General features: G+C 39.9%; 1 protein-coding gene across 2 annotated transcripts in view; it reads left to right on the forward strand.

Annotated features, from left to right (window-relative positions):
* LOC124596433 (COP1-interactive protein 1) overlaps positions 1–18,561 on the forward strand; it is a 398,432-nt gene that overhangs the window by 192,997 nt on the left and 186,874 nt on the right. For both annotated transcript variants that reach the window (XM_047135568.1, XM_047135569.1), the window contains exons 7-10: positions 196–408; positions 3,781–3,918; positions 11,664–11,938; positions 16,930–17,161. In XM_047135568.1, coding sequence (XP_046991524.1) covers positions 196–408; positions 3,781–3,918; positions 11,664–11,938; positions 16,930–17,161 — 858 coding nt within the window. The remainder of the gene's footprint in view (positions 1–195; positions 409–3,780; positions 3,919–11,663; positions 11,939–16,929; positions 17,162–18,561) is intronic.

An 18,561-nucleotide genomic window follows, 5' to 3' on the forward strand; every position in this document is an offset into this window, starting at 1 on the left:
CTCCTGTTCTTCTCTCCCTTTCAGCAACAGTCAAAAAAAAGTTGAATTAGCAAAAAAAATTATGTAAACCAAATTAAATGAATTTTGTTTAAGTGTGTCATATTTGCTTAGGGATTCACTATTTTACTTTCATGCACAAAATACGGAGGATTTCTTCTTTGAAATAAATGCCTCTCTTTTTCTAACTTTAATAAGGTGAAGAAATCTGCCAAAAACAAAGATGCATCTAAGAATAATGCTGTAAACAATAAATCAAAAACAACATCATCAATTCCAACAAGCAGTTCGTCGAGTAGCGGTACCAGCTCTGAAGACAGCATTGAAGATGAAAGTAGTGACGATGATGCAACAAGCACTGCTGGCACAGAAACAACAGAGACCACATTAGTGAATGACAATGAGCTGCAGGTATGGTCATTAGGTTAGTACTTTAGGCTTATACAATTTGCAATTTGTATGCCAAAGAGAATTTGTGAAATACCTATGTAATTTTAGTTTTTACAGTCTGGTATCCTGATTTTCTTAATGGCATAAAATCATTTACTTTCAGTATTTCATTTCCTTCAAGATATTGTCCTGTTTTAAGGCATTAGTCTTATTTTCTGTCCACCTAAGTCAGTATTGTTATATGATCAATAGGGAAAGTACTAGCTGTATCAAATATAGATACCTGGTTTAGAGGTCAAAGAAAACAGAGTGATAATAGGGAGTGGGTTTTGAACTCCATTAGCTTCTCAAACTATAAGTCCATTACTGAACAGCACAAGAAAAAGAGGGAAGTAAAAGGAAGTAAAATAAAATTAGGAAAGTTAGTACAGAAAAGATACAAAAAACATCATGTACAGAAAGCATAAGAGGGTAGTATTTAATATGATTTAAACAAGAACAAGTAGTAAACTATACAGCCTGGATTGATGAAAAATTAAGAAATCACATTTGAGGAAAATGTACTCATTGAGAAGAGAATATTAAGTACAATAGAATAGAAGAGAATAGAATATAAGGGGGCAGTCCAGTGAAAATGAGACGGATGGAAAAAGATAAGAAAATTGTTTATTATTTCAAAAGTAATCACTATAACTGTTAGTAGGTTTATCCCACTGTGTTTGTCGCTACCTATGGAGTCATGATTGTACTCAGGAATGCACCTCTTAATCTGATGCAATTTGACAGCCACAAGTGTCTTTCTTCAGGACTCCAAATGGAAATTGTGTAGGGAGATATCAGGACTGTGTGTAGGATGTGGAAGGGTACCCAGTGAAACTTATGCATATGCAGTGTAGTCAAATCAACCTTGGCAACATGTGGCCAAGCATTATCCTGCAACAGAAAGATGCCAGTCATCATCATCCTGAACTGGGAATTGTTAAGGAACTACCCATTGTATCATAGCATGAGAACTATTAATATTTCCAATACTGTCATGTCTATGTTGATGGTAACCTGGGGTGACAGAGGGAACTTAGCTTTTGGGTTAGCCTTATAAGAAGACACAAATGTTTGCCAGGAAGAGACAGCAAATGCTACATATCTAGTAATCTTGTGATCAATGGGATACTCTTCCTTTCTTCCTTGTATTCTGAAAGTGGATTTTTTTAAAGCCATTAGTCCGAGATGCTTACCTGAGATGTCAGTTAATATATTAATAGCTATATCCATCTTCTCGTTTCACTGTGGTTGTTTATATTATGGCAGCACTCTTATTTTCAGATGTGCTTATATATTATAACACAACAACATTTAATGTGTTTCATAGTATTTTATCTTTGTGGATGGGAGAGGAGCTTCTATATTTTCAGTAAGCTATAAAAAATTTTGTGTGAAAATCTAAAATGTAACAAAGAGAAATCTGTGGAAGTGAACTGAGAAGAGAAAAGGGAAAGCAATTATTGAAAGTTAAGATCATGGTGTTGGTGAGAGTATATGTCATAGAACTAGTTCCCACCTCTAGAATTCAGAATTACTGATGTTTGGAGAAGGGATCCAAATGATGAAACCATAAACTGAAAGTATTGATTGATGATAATTAAAGAGTTTTGTGTATGATCTGATCTGTACCAATTTTATTTAGAGAGCAGATTATGACAAAAGTCTGTCTCAGAAGAGACCAATATCATATATTTTAGCATGGATGTAAAGATTTACTTACTACCAGATGAGCTCCAGTTAGTTCTTGTTCGGGCTGTTTACATCTCATTCTCCAACTATTTCAAATGTAATGCTGGGTCTACAAAATAAGTTTGCTTGAGCACTGTTATATCAAACTATGATCAATAATGCATGAACTATTATGAGTACAACATCTGTATCTGACTCATTCCTATTCACTGCATCCCTCTGATATGCTGAAAGCTATCTTTATAATTCTTTGTTCTTTGTTTACAAGATGAACATTAGTATTAATGGTTGTGTCATCAGCTATTCATATTTTCATTTGGGAATTGTCATTACAATTTACATTGTCATTCAGACTGACTTGCCAACAGTGTACTGATTTTTGATATGATGCAGGTTGAAGACTACTGAGATCCAGCCCAGATTTTTAAGGGAAAAATTACCAATAGAATTGTTTGTTAATATTGACATTCTCTTTTAACTGAATAAAAATTATAAACTGGTGAATACAAGTGTCAATCTCACCTCTGTGAAAAAGCTTCTACAGTACCATAGATGTGTGGATTGTGTATGTGTATGCCACACTTCCATCATACCTCTCTTGCCCATTTAATGTTCAGTTTTCTCTTTGTGTGCTTCTCTTCAGTTGCTTTTAAAAGGTTGGAGAGGTGTTACACTTCAGTTACTTAGTTTCATGTTCCAGGGATCATTTTGTATGATAAATTGTAATGATGTGGAACAAGTCATTTATCCATTCACAATAGCCTTTTCAGATCTCAATTTATGTGACAAAAATTTTCTTTCCCCTCTGGATTGGGACTACATCCACTGCGAAATGACAGTCTTCTACTGTTTCTCCTCCTTTTGCTAAGAAACTATTCATTTTTCAGTTGCAGTTCAGTGATGTCACATATTGTATGTATTGTATTGTATTGTATTGTATGTTAATTGGGGACCTAGAAACGACAGATAGGCTCTGTCCCCGCCGCAGCCTAAGTGGTCCACAACCCCATGATAACTACCACAGTCTACTTCACCCCTCCACCGCCCCACACCAAACCCAGGGTTATTGTGCGGTTCGACCCCCAGTGGACCCCCCAGGGAACGTCTCACACCAGACGAGTGTAACCCCTATGTTTGCTTGGTAGAGTAATGGTGGTATACGCGTACGTGGAGAACTTGTTTGTGCAGCAATCGCCGACATAGTGTAACTGAGGCGGAATAAGGGGAACCAGCCCACATTTGCTGAGGCAGATGGAAAACCGCCTAAAAACCATCCACAGACTGGCTGGTTCTCCGGACCTTGACACAAATCCACCGGGCAGATTTGTACCGGGGACCAGGCACTCCTTTCCGCTTGGAAAGCTGTGATGTCACATATTAGTCCTGACAGATGTTTGTAATGAACTGAACATTTTTTGTTACCACTGAGCAAAACATTTAGTTCAGAAGTTCACAATCACTAAAAATTGTAGCAAAGCTTGTAGGTTGTCTACTTTTTACTTCTGTGTATTCCTTGTTGCTTATGAGGTGAAATATGCTATTGTGATGTACCTCATTTAAGGTTCCTCATATTACCTATTAACAATATAACAAATTTTAAGAAAATGGTGGGATTATTTATGTAGGCCTAACATGAATTTCATTTCAGCCTGTTTTTTGCAGGATCAGATAGAAAGTCTGAAGCAGGAACTTGAGATGACACGAAGTAGATGTGAAAGATTAGAACGCGAAAAAAGTGATTTGTTGCTTCGGAGAATAGCCTCTATAGACATGGCTCCAAGTAAAACTGCAGCTTCAGAGGTAACTACATATGAATAATTTTATGCACATCTTCTAGCATAAGGTATTATGGTAATGTTTTCAGTTTATGTAATTTCTTTATGCCCATTACATTTTCTAAGATGTTGAACAATATAATTAATTTTTCAAACTTACATTATCAATCACAGCAGTCAAATATGTATCACAAGGGTGAGCAGAAATGTTTCCTTGGTCTCTCTCTCTCTCTCCTGCACACACTCACACTGGCTAGCTAACTACACAGTCCAGTCACAATAATGTGACTGTCTGTCAAAGGCGCAAATAAACCGCCTTTTACAGCACAGATATGCACGAAGAGAGTCAATGAGATTATGGAAAGTACCAACAGGGATGTGGAACCATGCCGACTCCAGTGTCATATCCTGTTGTTCTAGGTTTCTTGCATCCATGATGCAGAAAGCCCAACCGAGGTCGCCCCAGAGATTCTCAATGGGGTTTAAATCCAAGGAGTTTGGTGGCCAGAGGTGTGCGGTAAATTCATCCTGGTGTTCCTTGAACTACGCACACAAACCTGTGAGCTGTGTGGTGTGTTGCATTGCCCTGCTGGTAGATGTCACCATTCAGAGAAAAAAAACAAACTACATGTAGGGATGGATGTAGACCCCAAGGATAGATGCATACTTGTGTTGATCCACTGTGCCTTCCAGAATGATGAGGTCACCCAGGGAATATCATGAAAACATTTCTCATATCATAACGCCTTTCCTCCTGCCTGGAGCCTTCTGACAATTTTTGCAGTGTCATACACCCCATAGGTCATTTGTTCGATGAAGCATAAAATGTGATTAATTTGAAAAGGCCAACTGTCACCATTCGGTGGACATCCAGTTGCAGTATTGGCCTGCAAATTCTAGTCTTTGTCGTGAGTGAATAGCAGTCAGTGTGAACCAGGCACCCTTTGTAGAGGCCCATATGCAGCAACTTTTGTTGAGTAGTTATTGAGGAGACACTGTTGGTAGCCCCTTGGTTCATCTGGATAGTTAGTTGCGCAACAATTTTGTTTCTATTCGCCCATGCACACCTCTGCAGCCATTGTTCACCCCTTACATGTATTGCCTATGCCACACTACAGTTGCCTCAATGACAGCTTTGGATAGTGCCATTTTGCCACACATGGGAACAGTTCACAAACTCAGCTGTTTCAAAAATGCTTCCACCCTTGGCCCAATATGTACTCTCCAAAGCTAGTGATGCCACCTTGCATCTACAAGTACTTATTGCTCACTGATGTTGAACATAGGCTGTGATCACATTAATGTGATTGGACCATGTAACAGCTGTGATTGTTTTCATATTGTTGTGTCCTTTTATATGTGCCTATCAATAAAAGTAGATATTTCATCTTCTGAAAGTAAGTACTGGTCAACAGTTCTGTTTATTAATGTTATAGTTTATTTACATTGTTAACAATAATGCTCCTTTCATGCCTCCTTAGGGTGCACCTGATACTATTTTCACTTTTGATGATGTCTTCCCAGTCTCTTAGCTAGAAAGTCTTTAATCCAGTGACATACCTCTGATATTCCACAGCAGTTTATGTTTATTGCATGACAGTGCAGAATTTTATTAAAGACTTCCAAAAGTGATATGAACATGGCATTAATCTTATCTATAGTTTTCTGGATCTCATTAACAAAAAGAGCAAACTGAGCTTCACAAAATCTGTGATCCCAGAATCCATGTTGTTCCCTACAGAGGAGTCATTCACAATGCAAAAAAGTCAATACACAAGCACAAAATATGTTCCATAATACTACAGCATATTAACATCTCCGGAACAGGTCTCTAATACTATATAGACATCACTGAAATAGATATTTTGAGAAGGAATGTTGCTACTCACCATATAGCGGAAAAGCTGAGTCGCAGGTAGACACGACAAAAAGACTCTCACAATTAAAGCTTTCGGCCATTAGCCTTCGTCAACAATAGACACAAACATGCCACTGAAACAACACTGCAAGCAGTAACACCAGTGCATGATGGGAATGGCGACTGGGTGGGGGTAAGGAGGAGGCTGGGATGCGGAGGGTGGGGATGGCAGACAGTGAAGCACTGTAGGTTAGATGGTGAGCAGGGGAGAGGTGGGGAGGGGCGTGGGGGAGAAGTAGCAGAAAAGGAGAGAAATAAAAAGACTGCAAATGGTGGTGCAATGATGGCTGTGTAGTGCTGGAATGGGAATAGGGAAGGGGCCGGATGGGTGAGGACAGTGGCTAACAAAGGTTAAGGCCAAGAGGGTTATGGGAATGTGGGATGTATTGCAGGAAAAGTTCCCACCTGCGCAATTTAGAAAATCTGATGTTAGTGCGAAGGATCCATATGGTACAGGCTGTGAAGCAGTCATTGAAATGAAGGATAATATGTTTGGCAGCGTGTTCAGCAACAGGGTGGTCCACTTGTTTCTTGGCCACAGTTTGTCGGTGGCCACTCATGCGGACAACAGCTTGTTGGTTGTCATGCCTACATAGAATGCAGCACAGTGGTTGCAGCTTAGCCTGTAGACCACGTGACTGTGTAGTGCTGGAATGGGAATAGGGAAGGGGCCGGATGGGTGAGGACAGTGGCTAACAAAGGTTAAGGCCAAGAGGGTTATGGGAATGTGGGATGTATTGCAGGAAAAGTTCCCACCTGCGCAATTTAGAAAATCTGATGTTAGTGCGAAGGATCCATATGGTACAGGCTGTGAAGCAGTCATTGAAATGAAGGATAATATGTTTGGCAGCGTGTTCAGCAACAGGGTGGTCCACTTGTTTCTTGGCCACAGTTTGTCGGTGGCCACTCATGCGGACAACAGCTTGTTGGTTGTCATGCCTACATAGAATGCAGCACAGTGGTTGCAGCTTAGCCTGTAGACCACGTGACTGGTTTCACGGGTAGCCCTGACTTTGATGGGATAGGTGTTGTTAGTGACCGGACTGGAGTAGGTGGTGGTGGGAGGATGTATGGGATAGGTCTTGCATCTAGGTCTATTACAGGGGTATAAGCTATGAGACAAGGGATTGGGAGTAGGGGTTTTGTAAGGATGGATGAGTATATTGTGTAGGTTCGGTGGACGGTGGAATACCCCTGTGGGAGAGGTGGGAAGGATAGTCGGCGGGACATTTCTCATTTCAGGGCACGACTAGAGGTAATCAAAACACTGGTGGAGAATTAATTCAGTTGCTCCAGTCCTGGGTGGCACTGAGTTATGAGGGGAATGCTCCTCTGTGGCCAGACGTTGGGACTTTGGGAGGTGGTGGGAGACTGGTAAGATAAGAGATGGGAGATTTGTTTTTGTACAAGGTTGGGAGAATAATTACGATCTGTGAAGGCTTTGGTGAGATCCTCGAGAGGGACTGCTCGTCACTGCAGATGCGATGACCATGGGTGGCTAGGCTATACGGAAGGGCCTTATTGGTACGGAACAGGTGGCAGCTGTCAAAGAGGAGGTATTGCTGGCATTTAGCAGGTTTGATATGGATGGAGGTACTAATGTAGCCATCTTTGAGGTGGAGGTCAATATCTAGGAAGGTGGCTTGTTGGGTTGAGTAGGTCCAGGTGAAGCAAATGGGGGGAGGTGGTTGTGGACAAATAGCAAAGATATCATCAGTGAATCTGAACCAGGTGACGGGTTTAGGACTCTGGGATTTTAGGAAAGATTCCTCTGGATGGTCCATGAATAGGTCAGTATAGGATGGTCCCATGCAGGTGCCATAGGCATACCCCAGATTTGTTTGTAGGTAATGCCTTCAAAGGAGAAATAATTGTGGGTGAGGATATAGTTGGTCATGGTGACTAGGAAGGAGGTTGTTGGTTAGGAATCCATAGGGCGATGGGATAGGTATTGTTCAATAGCAGTGAGGCCATGGGCATTAGGAATGTTAGTGTACAGGTTGGTGGCATCAATAGTGGCGAGCAGGGCACCGTGTGATAAAGGGACAGGAACTGTGGAGAGTCGGTGGAGGAAACGGTTGGTATCTTTTATATAGGAGCATAGGTTCTGGATAATAGGTTGAACATGTTGGTCTATGAGAGAGATTCTCTCAGTAGAGGCACAGTAATGCCACAATGGGTTGTCCTGGGTGGTTAGGTTTATGGACTTAAGGAAGCATGTAGAAGGTAGGAGTGTGGGGAGTGGTAGGGTTGAGTAGAGAGGGGGACTCTGGGGAGTGGTTCTGGAATGGGCCTAAGGATCTGAGTAGTGTGAGTAGTGACTGGAGGTCCTGCTTAGATTTTATTTCTCTCCTTTCCCGCTCACCCCCCCCCCCCCTCCCTCCCCATCTCTCTCCTGGTCTCCATCTAATGTGCAGTACTTCACTGTCTGGCACCCCCACCATACTATCCCCCCCCCCCAGCCTACCCCCCCCCCCCCCCTCCCCACAAGCCGCCACTCCCATCATGCACTGGTGTTGCTGCTTGCAATGTGGTTTCAGTTGCCTGAGACTGCAGTAGTGTGTGTGAGTTGCGTTTGCGTGAATGTATTGTGAGAGTCTTTTTGTTGTGCCTGTCTGTGACTCAGCATCTCCGCTATACTGTGAGTAGAAACTTTCCTTCTCATAATATTGTTACATTCTATCCCGCATTTTGCATTGTTTGAAATAGATGTCTAATTTTTGTGTCAGTATTGCGTCTCTTATATCGTGCAGCTATTCTTAAAGACTGGAAAGACCTGCACATTTCGCAGTCTTCTTAAAGTCTTCAATCATCATTGATTGTTTGTAATTTTTATAGTCTCTGATTTCCATTTCTGTCTGTATTATCATTAGTGTTCTTATTATTCCTGACTTTATCCTGTATCTTCTTCGGGTTGATGCATTAATTTGGATTTGGGAATGTTAGTGGTACAGGGTGGCTGGATGCCTTTCCTGTAACCAACCCTTCTGACCCAGGATGGAATTTGTGTACCCCATCTGTCTGCATCTAGTGATATCTCATGTGAAAGTGTGAGAGTATTTTTGAAATGTTTCTGAGTTGTGTAACTTGAGTTAGGGTGTGGATACCAGCCCAGTACTCATCTAGTCAGATGTGGGAGAGGCCTAAAACTACATCTAGGCTGGGCGGCACATTGGCCCTTGTCATTAAGTCACTGAGTGGGTTTGATCAGGGCCAGTGTGCTTGTGCTTCCTCAAATCCGAGAAACACCATGCAAATGCATGCAGCTATCTGGGTGGTATAGTTCTTAATTAGGCAAAAGCTTTTTGGGCAGCAATGATTCAGTCTCAGTTGAATCGACCTTGCAGATCTCCATGCCATCATGATAATTTTATAGCATTGTTATTAACCATAGTTGGTCCTTCTCACCCTTCACCATCTTTCACAGTGCTAACCTATATAGCATGTGGCACACAATATTTCTGAATTTGAAGTACAGATGGTACATTTTCTCTTTCCCAGAGCTGAACATTTCCTGTTGGCTGCTCAGGTAGTTTCTAAGTTTTTCCTTGTCACTCTTATTAAGCTATACTGCCTACCTTTTTAACTTTTTGTTAAACACTGGTGTCCTGTAATGCTGCTATAGCCTTGTAATGCTGCTATAGCCTTGTAATAACTGATCCATATCTGCGCATTCACTAAATCAATAACTGTGGGCGTGTTTGTTGCCAGCAGATCGAATAAGTTTCTCTCATGAGTGAATTACCTCACTGCTTGAGGTAATTTTTGAAAAAAAAGTTTACTATAATTGCAAAAGAATCTGTGTATCCCATTCCAAATGTGTGCCTCTCACAGTCTCTAGTCCTAGCTAGTAAATTGAAAACTTCTCCAGTCACTGTGACATGTTCATGAAATCTTCTCCTATCAGGAAATTCATGTGCATTATTCTCCAAGTTTTCCCTGAGTATTTCAGCATTTAGGTACCTGTTGTTAGTGGACAATAAGTATACCACTAACATCACCATATGGAGTGCATCTTTTCAGTATGTATTCCATCTGGAATTTAAAATTTCACTGTTATTTCTTTCTGATGTTTTTGATGTTGACCAGTATTAGACTTGCAATTTCTTTTCTGACTTATAGGACATGTTTTCATCTGTAACAATAAAGTCCTTGCTCTATGGTGTACAACACCAAACTGCCTGTTGACTCTACATAGAAGACTATGTGCAAGCCACCTGTATTCTGAAATCCAAGTAGCTAGTTTCTGTGTTTAATGCACCCTCGACTCATTCAGGGAGCAGAGGGGCAGTACAGTTTTCCACTTGACAGTGCTGGTCAAGATATCTGCATCCAAGATTGCGATCAAATCAGCAGTCTCTCTTGTTGAATCCTTCCATCCAGCTCCAAATCTGAGGAGAGCAGATGACCCTCTGGACAATGCTGCAGCTTACAGTTATGCTTCCAGTTGGTGCCACCTATTGTGTTTTGTAGTGGTCAGTGGTGGCCTCCTCTACATCTTGAATGGGTTCCCCTGTCTGACAGGTTGAGTTCATCTGACTGCTGTTTTCCAGAGGTGCTCTATCACGTGCCTGACAGTTAGAGCTCCCAATGACATCCCATTCCTGCTGCAAATCTGGACCAATCTGAAGATAGACTGTACTCAGTACAGATGAAATCACTCATTCTGCCTCACCCATTTTACCAGCAACAGTCAACACCAAATGCATGTTCTTTTTTGTGGGGCAGAGACACCTGTGAAATAGTACTCATGCTTGCCTTACATTCAGAGATTTTGACCATGTCACCATGCGCCATTGGCTTTTGGCTGGAGGCAACTCAGCTGGGTGAAATGTGTTAGAGGGTGCCACATGTCAGGCATCTCAGGTGACAACAGAGTCACATGAAGTGCCAGCAATAGCCCAGTAGCCTCAAAGCTGCTTGAGTCCAAGAAAGAAACCTGGAACCTGTCAACTTTTACCATATTCCTCTACTGAGCCTTTTTTTCAGTTGGTTTCATTTGTGTAAGGAGGCTGTGGTACTTATGGCAGTGTAAAGCATCATTTCAAAGTTCTTCCACATGAGCCCAAAACCAGAAATAAGTGTGGAAATTAGAAATTAAGCTACAGTTTACAAAAAAAAGATAGATAATATTTGATTTTACTCAAAAGCTCATACTAAATAATCTAACTAACGATGTGTGAAAACCATGTATTGCTGCTACATCTGTGGCAAATGTTCATTTAATACTGACTATATCTGCAATGACAGCAGATATATTCAAATCATACAATTGTTGTGCTTGTGATAGCATGAGGCTACTCTATACAAAAAAATTTGCAAACACACAAAAAAGCAATTTATTCAGACAAAAACTCCTAAATACAAACTAATACTTTTCACACACCAGTTTTTTTATACAGCCATGGAGAAAGCTGGAATTCAACTGCCGCTGTAATCACATTTGGCAGAAGCAGGGTTAAGTTTTCCATCTAGCTGTCCACAACACAGCCAGCTTATTCTTCCATCTTTGGATATCCTAGTTTGTGCTGTTTCTAATTAGCTAATTATTGACTGGATGTTGAATATCAGTATTCCTTACATGAAAAGAAAGGATGATAATATTAAAATATTTTCACGTTCAGCCTTCCTCGAGATTGTCACAGCTGTTCAGTATTGGTTCGTGATTGAGATGAACAAAATGTTGATTGTATACAGTTTTTTTTTTCAGAAAACAATATAGATCAGAAATTGTTCGTTGAATATTTCTTGATGGATTTGATTTTTTTGTATGAGTGTCTTACATTGTGACAATACCTATCACTTTATTGGATGGTTTAATTAAAACAAGACGATGTTTATTATTGCTGCAGGTCCTTAAGTTGCAACAAAAGGTGAATGAACTACAGACACAACTGGAAGATGTGAAAGATGACAAGAAAAGTTTGTCTTTAAGAGTTAAGGAATTGGAAGAAGAATTAGAAACTCGTCCAGACAAGAATGCCACTCAGAGAGTTGTGGATGACTTGCGATCAAAACTCTTGGCGGCAGAGACTCTGTGTGAAGAGCTCATGGATGAAAATGAAGACATGAAAAAGGAGCTGAGAGATCTTGAAGAAGAGATTGAGGAGTTGCAAGACAATTTTAGGTATGTGTTTTCAACTTTGTTATTTTTTCCCATTAAAACACTGAAGTATAAGTTAGCATATAGACCAATTTTTAGACAGTTGTACTGCTCGTAGAGCTGCCTGTCTACCAGAAACATACCATCTCTCTCACTGATATGATATGTTTTCAAAATTAATGGAATTAACACTGTTTCAGTGTGTGAGTGAAAGGGGAATATTGTAAGAAACCTCACAAGAAAATTATTTTCCTTAATACTTTGACAATCAAAATGACATCACCAAATGTGTTTTGAGAGATGCAGTGTAAAAGAACTTCCAGTAATTTGCTTCCTCATTGTGTATGCTTCACATTCACACAGGTATATCATTACATGTGTTTTACATTTACTTCTTAGAATATTTAGAGGAAGTAATAACATAACATGGAGTTTTGCAAACTTCAACTCCAGAATTATATAAAAAAATCTTTTATCTAGGCTTAATTGTTGTTTCACATGTATGTTACATTATCTTTCAGCAATAATATTCATTGTTTTGTCATTTGTGGCTATTTATCTTCAGGATACAAGAAGGTAATTACAAAAGGATTACTATAAGACAAACAGCAATGGGAGAGATTAACATTAGATGAGGTCTGATAAATGACAGGAACCAAGGAAGTACAATAGAGCGAGGTATGAAGTGTTAGCACTGAATTCAAACCACCTTCATTATAGAACAGCCACCAGTGTCATGACTATTGTTTTAAAGTGTATTGTTTTGTGTGATGCCAGGGAATACTCTCCAGCTGTGTCTGTTTATCATTACTGACTCTCAGTTGTTATCAAACAAAATTTTATATTTTTATTACATCTACATGTACGTCTACATTTACATAGACACTTTGCAATCAGCCGTACGGCATGTGGTGAAGGGTACCCTGTGCCACTACTAGTTATTTCCTTTCCTGTTCCACTCACAAATAGAGGAAGGGAGAAACAACTTTCTATATGACTCCGTACCAGCCCTAATTTCTTGTATCTTATCTTCATGGTCTTTATGCACAGTGTATGCTGGAGGCAATTGAATCATTCTGCAGTCAGCTCCAAATGTCAGTTCTCTAAATTTTCTCAATAGTGTTCTTCGAAAAGAATGTCGTGTTCCCTCCAGGAATTCCCATTTGAGTTCTTCAAGCATGTCTGTATTGCGTGTTTTTGGAACCTACCAGTAACAGCTCCAGCAGCCCGCCTCTGAATTGCTTTTTCTTTGTTCCAACCTGGTACAGATCCCAAACACTCGAGCAGTACTCGAATAATACATCACACAAGCATCCTATATTTGGTCTCTTTTACAGATGAACCATATTTTCTCAACAAACCAAAGTTGATCATTTGCCTTCCCTATCACAGTTCTCACATGTTCATTCCATATCACATTGGTTTGCAGCATTACGCCCAGATACCTAAACGGTGTGATTGTGTCAAACAGGACACTACCAATGCTGTATCTGAATATTATGTGTTTGTTTTTCCTACTCATCAGCATTAACTTGCCATTTTCTACATTTAGAGCTGGCTGCCATTCATCACACTAAATAGAAATTGTGTCTAGTCATCTTGTATCCTCCAAGAGTCACTCAACTTTGACACCTTATCATACACCACAGCATCATCAGTAAATAACAACAGATTGCAGCTGCACTGTCTGCCAAATCATTTATGTATATAGAGAATAATAACGATTCTGTCAGATTTCTCTGGGGCATTACTGACGATACCCTTGTCTCTGGTGAACACTCACTGCTGAGGACAACATACTGCTTCTATAACTTAAGAAGTGTCTGAGCAATTCACATCTCTGTGAACATATTCCATATTCTCATACCTTCTTTATCAGCCTGCAATGGGGTATTGTGTCAAAAACTTTTGGGAAATCTAAACCTGTGGAATCTGCCTGTTGCCATTCATTCACAGTCTGCAGTACACCATGTGAGAAAAGGGAAGTTGAATTTCACATGAATGGTGCTTCCTAAAACGACACTGATTCATGGATAGAGGCTTAGACACACTTTGCAATTTTGCATAGAACCAGAATGTTTGTGAGTTCTCTGACAGATCTTTTGCTTAGGTATGATGGTTGTGGTTGTGTGCTTCGTGCATAAATCCTTTAACAGGTGTACAAATCTGTGCTTGTCATCATTTGCACATTCTCTTCTGAACTGAGGGTGCAACAGCCTCTGCTTCCTTAGCATTTTCCAAGTCTTGTTGTTAAACTATGGTGGGTCTTTTCCATCCTTAATCCATTTACAAAGCACATAATTTTCTAGACCACGATTTACAGTCTGCTTAAGCTTTGGCCATAATTCCTCTGCGTCCAGTTTTCTGGAACTAAGCGATATCAGTTCAATGTCTAAGTGAGATGCTAACAACTGCTTATTTACTCTTTCTAGCAGGAACACTCTCCTAGTCTGCTGAACTAGTTTACTAAGTTTTGTGACCATAATTGCTGTAATGACATTATGATCATTAAACCTTGTTTCTATACTGATGTTGATAAGGTCTGGCCTATTTGTAGCTACAAATTTTAAGATATTCTCATGGTGAGTGGGCTACCAAACTAGCATCTCAAGACAGTTTTCAGAAAACATGTTCAAAAGTACTTCATGCGACTGTCTATCTGTACCTCCTGCAATGAATTCCTAGACATCCCAATCTATATTCAGTGAGTTAAAGTTGCCTCCAAGCATGATCCGCATATTTACTTACAACTGATCATAGACTTTCTTTGAATGACTCTAGAACTGTCAAAACAGTTGTGGGTAAAAATACCCAACAATTAACTTAGTTTCACCTAGACCTGTTATACATGACCAGATAGCTTCCCTGTCACACTCAACTCCGACCTCAATAGAGACTGTTTTTGTCAATTGCAATCAACACTCCCTCTCCTATGGCCTCTAATCTGTCTTTCTGATATATGTTCCATGACTCATTAAATAGCTCAGAGCTTACCACTTCAGGTTTCAGCCAGCTGTTGGTCCTGAGAATAATTTGAGTATGAGAACTTTCCTGGTGGGCAATAAATTCAGGAACTTTGCTACAAATACTTCGACAATTTACTGATGAAACTTTGACAGTCAAAATGTCTTTATACTGAACGTGGTCTGATTTTCCTTGCTGCATCTTGACTGGTGAGTCTTTATCAGAGTATCTCAAACTATTGCCTAGCCTGAAAAAAACCCTCATGTGCACGCCACAAGTATTCTGCTACCCGAGTAGCTGCTTCCTTTTTGTAATGCACCCATGACCTGTCAAGGGGAGTCCTACAAATGCCCAACCAATAATCTGCATCCAAGACAGTCACAGAATTGACAAATCCTTTGGTTGAGACCCTCCATTCTACTCCAAACCAAATGACCCTGATGTATTGTGGGAGCAATGCTGCAAATTGCAAGTTTGCCTGCACGCAATGCTTGGGGCCAACAGCTATCACTGCTTCTGCCACCTGCCTGTATGAACTGAGGATGGCCTCAGAACCCATGCAAAAGGTGTAATTTGTGCCAATGCAAATTGCAGTGTGCAGATGACAGCACCATGCACACTCGATAGCCGCAGGCAAAGCCACCTCCAGAGGACCCCCAATAGACATACTGAGTACACATTGGCTTTCTTTCCAGCCCTGAACACTATCTGCCTAAGGCACTTCATAATGCACCTAACGTTGTAGCTTCTGATAACTAGTAACCCCCTCCCCTCTCTGTGCGCCTGCTTGGACCCTGCTGAAGTAGCAGCTTCCTGTTCACTCTCAGGTGAATGGGTAAAGCCAGATGGTCAGTCTCCACATTGGTCCTGTGGTTTGAGCAGAATATGTGTAGACAAGGATATTCTGTAGATTGAATGGGTGGCAGAACACAGCTTTGGGTAGTTAGTGTGTGTAGGATATCCCACATCTCAGAGTACAATGAGACATATTTGAAGCTCTGGTGAATGATGTGGTTAAGTTTATCAAGACCAGGGTGATACTGTGTGATCAGAAGAGTGCTGGTTGGTGGCTGGTGAGTGGATTTACTGGTGTCAGAGAAGGAGATGGCATGGTAGATATGTCTGTGAATGAGCTGGATAGGGTACTGTCTGTCAATAAAGCCTCTAGTAAAGCAATTGGTGTATCTTTAACAATTCCTACTTAACTGCAGGTGCGGCATCTATGAGTTGTGAGACTGTATATCTGTTTCATCAAACAAAGAATGATTAGGGCTCAATTTCTCATGGATGGTGAGGTCCTTGCTAAAATAGTACAAGATGGGAGTGGTGAATCATGGGCCAGGAAATTGCCTGTGGTCTTTTCTAGGGAAACTTTTTGGCATTCATCTTGAGTGGTTTTGGGAAACCACATACCTAAATATGTATTTTAGTATGGTGTTTTGAATCCTGCTATGTCCAAATCTGCTTCTTAATGGTGCAACCACTGTGCCACCTTACTTAATTCTTTAAAAAAAATTATGAAGCATTTTAAAGATTGGAATGCTAAAAGACTCTGTGCTACTTCCTCTGTGCTATGTCCTCTGCTGTCTCTTACATACATAAGTAACCAAAATTATAAATGGTGACATCCTAGATATATAAGTGGCAGCCTCCTCCAAAAATTATTAATTCATACTGTGACATGACAATAAATTTTCTCAATAATGTGCTTCAGAGGCAAGAACTGCTCCCTCTACAAGCAACCATACAATGGCCAGAGCATAAACTGCAATCACTATAGGCTGTAAACAGGAAAATCACTGTTCCACTACAAAGTTTTTCAACTGCCTCCAAACACATATAAAATCGCTGGATACATAAAATTCACTGTTCCTCTAAAAGTTTTTAAGCTGCCTCCCAACACATTAAAATTTTCTAAAAGCATAATGCAGTTATCAAAAAGACAACTGAAAAATGTCTCACTGACAATTTATTCTACCCACTAGCTGAATTCTTAACACGTTGTAAGTAGTGTTTCTTGAAATTAATGTCATTGTATTACTACCTTTCAGGGAAGATCAGGCTGATGAATACACATCTCTGAAGAAAGAACTTGAGCAGACAGCAAAAAACTGTCGGATATTGTCCTTCAAGTTACGCAAAGCAGAACGAAGAGCTGAGCAGATGGAAGCTGAGAAGCTTGAAGCAGAGCGAAAATGCAGGGAATTGGCAGGTGGACAGGCGGGCCTTGATAAAAGTGAACAAATCAAGCACATGGAACAAGAACTTGCTGTGGCTAATGAAGTATGATAATATGTGACTTCTAAATCCTATCATCAGCATCATTATAAATTCGTTCTCTTAATTGACAGTATTGTTCTGATATGCATAAAAAGTTCTCAATAACTTGCTGTGTCGGATTCAGATAAAATCTCATGTTTTCGGTGACTTCCTCTATCATCAATACCAGGGGCTATGTCTGTACTAGTTGGCTGGTACAGCGTATATCTTAGTGTTGGTTTACCAAGTTTCATGACAATTTCTCAGGCCCGCAATTTAGCTCTCATCAAGCTTGGAGGCTATGTCTGACAGCTCTTGATGATAAATGATGGAGGTAGTCATTAAAACCTTCGTATTTTATCCAAATTTGATGTGGCAAGTTTACTGAGGACTTTGTATGCAGGGACCCTACGACAAAAGGCTTCATAGCCATTGTTATGATATAACAACAAAAACCAAAGAAAAGGGCTGCTTCTTTGATTTTACCTCAGCATCACTAATTACTTGTTTCACGTATCTCAGTCAAGGTTACTATTTTCAGATTTTACATTAATGACATGTATGTTAGAAGCTGAAGTAATACATGCCACATCTCACCATATATCATGTTTTTCTCATCATTTGTAAAATTCTTGCTTCCCTGCTAGGAGTCTGGGAGTCGGTATAATACAGTCTTCACTTTCACTCTTCCTTTATCACAGCCAGAATGCTACAAATCCTTTACAGAAAAAAATGATAGCAAAAATTTTCAACAATGGCAGCATTTTTCTTGCTGGAATTTATATGTATGCCGAAGCAGATTTTTTTATTTTTTATTTATTTATATATATATATATTTTTTTTTTTTTTACATAACACTTATTGCACGGTGTTTGTGGATTCAAGAAAAACTCAGGTGCAGAGGGCTATGTTAAGACTTTAATTATCCCATTTATAAAACGTTCTGCATCTGAAGTAATAGCTGAGAATTGTCTATCACTTCAAAATAAATCCCTCTGCGTTAAGTGCCACAAGAGCTGTCATCTTTATGAAGAGCATGGAAGTCTCAAAAATGCAACCTCAACATTACTTCACAAGCGGCTCTGTAGGAATAAAAATAAAGAAGCAGCAACAAGTGTACTACTTCTTATAAAGTGAACATAACCATTGCAGATTGTTTATAGGTCATGAAAAGAATTGAAGAAATGAGTGGATTTAAGAATTTTCTAATTCACTGTTTCCACAGTAGAATAGTGTAAAAGTTCATGGAGATTATTTTTGAAAGAGAAAAATGTAGCTGTTGAAGGTAAAGTGTCATACTTAGAAAACAAACTGAAACAGTAGAACTCAACTACATGAAAGACAAATTTAATAATCATACATGTTAAAATTATTCATGCTAGTCAAACTGAGACAAGGATCAATGAAAGAGGAAATATAATTAA

This window comes from Schistocerca americana, chromosome 2, assembly GCF_021461395.2.
Source record: "Schistocerca americana isolate TAMUIC-IGC-003095 chromosome 2, iqSchAmer2.1, whole genome shotgun sequence".
Taxonomy (NCBI): domain Eukaryota; kingdom Metazoa; phylum Arthropoda; class Insecta; order Orthoptera; family Acrididae; genus Schistocerca; species Schistocerca americana.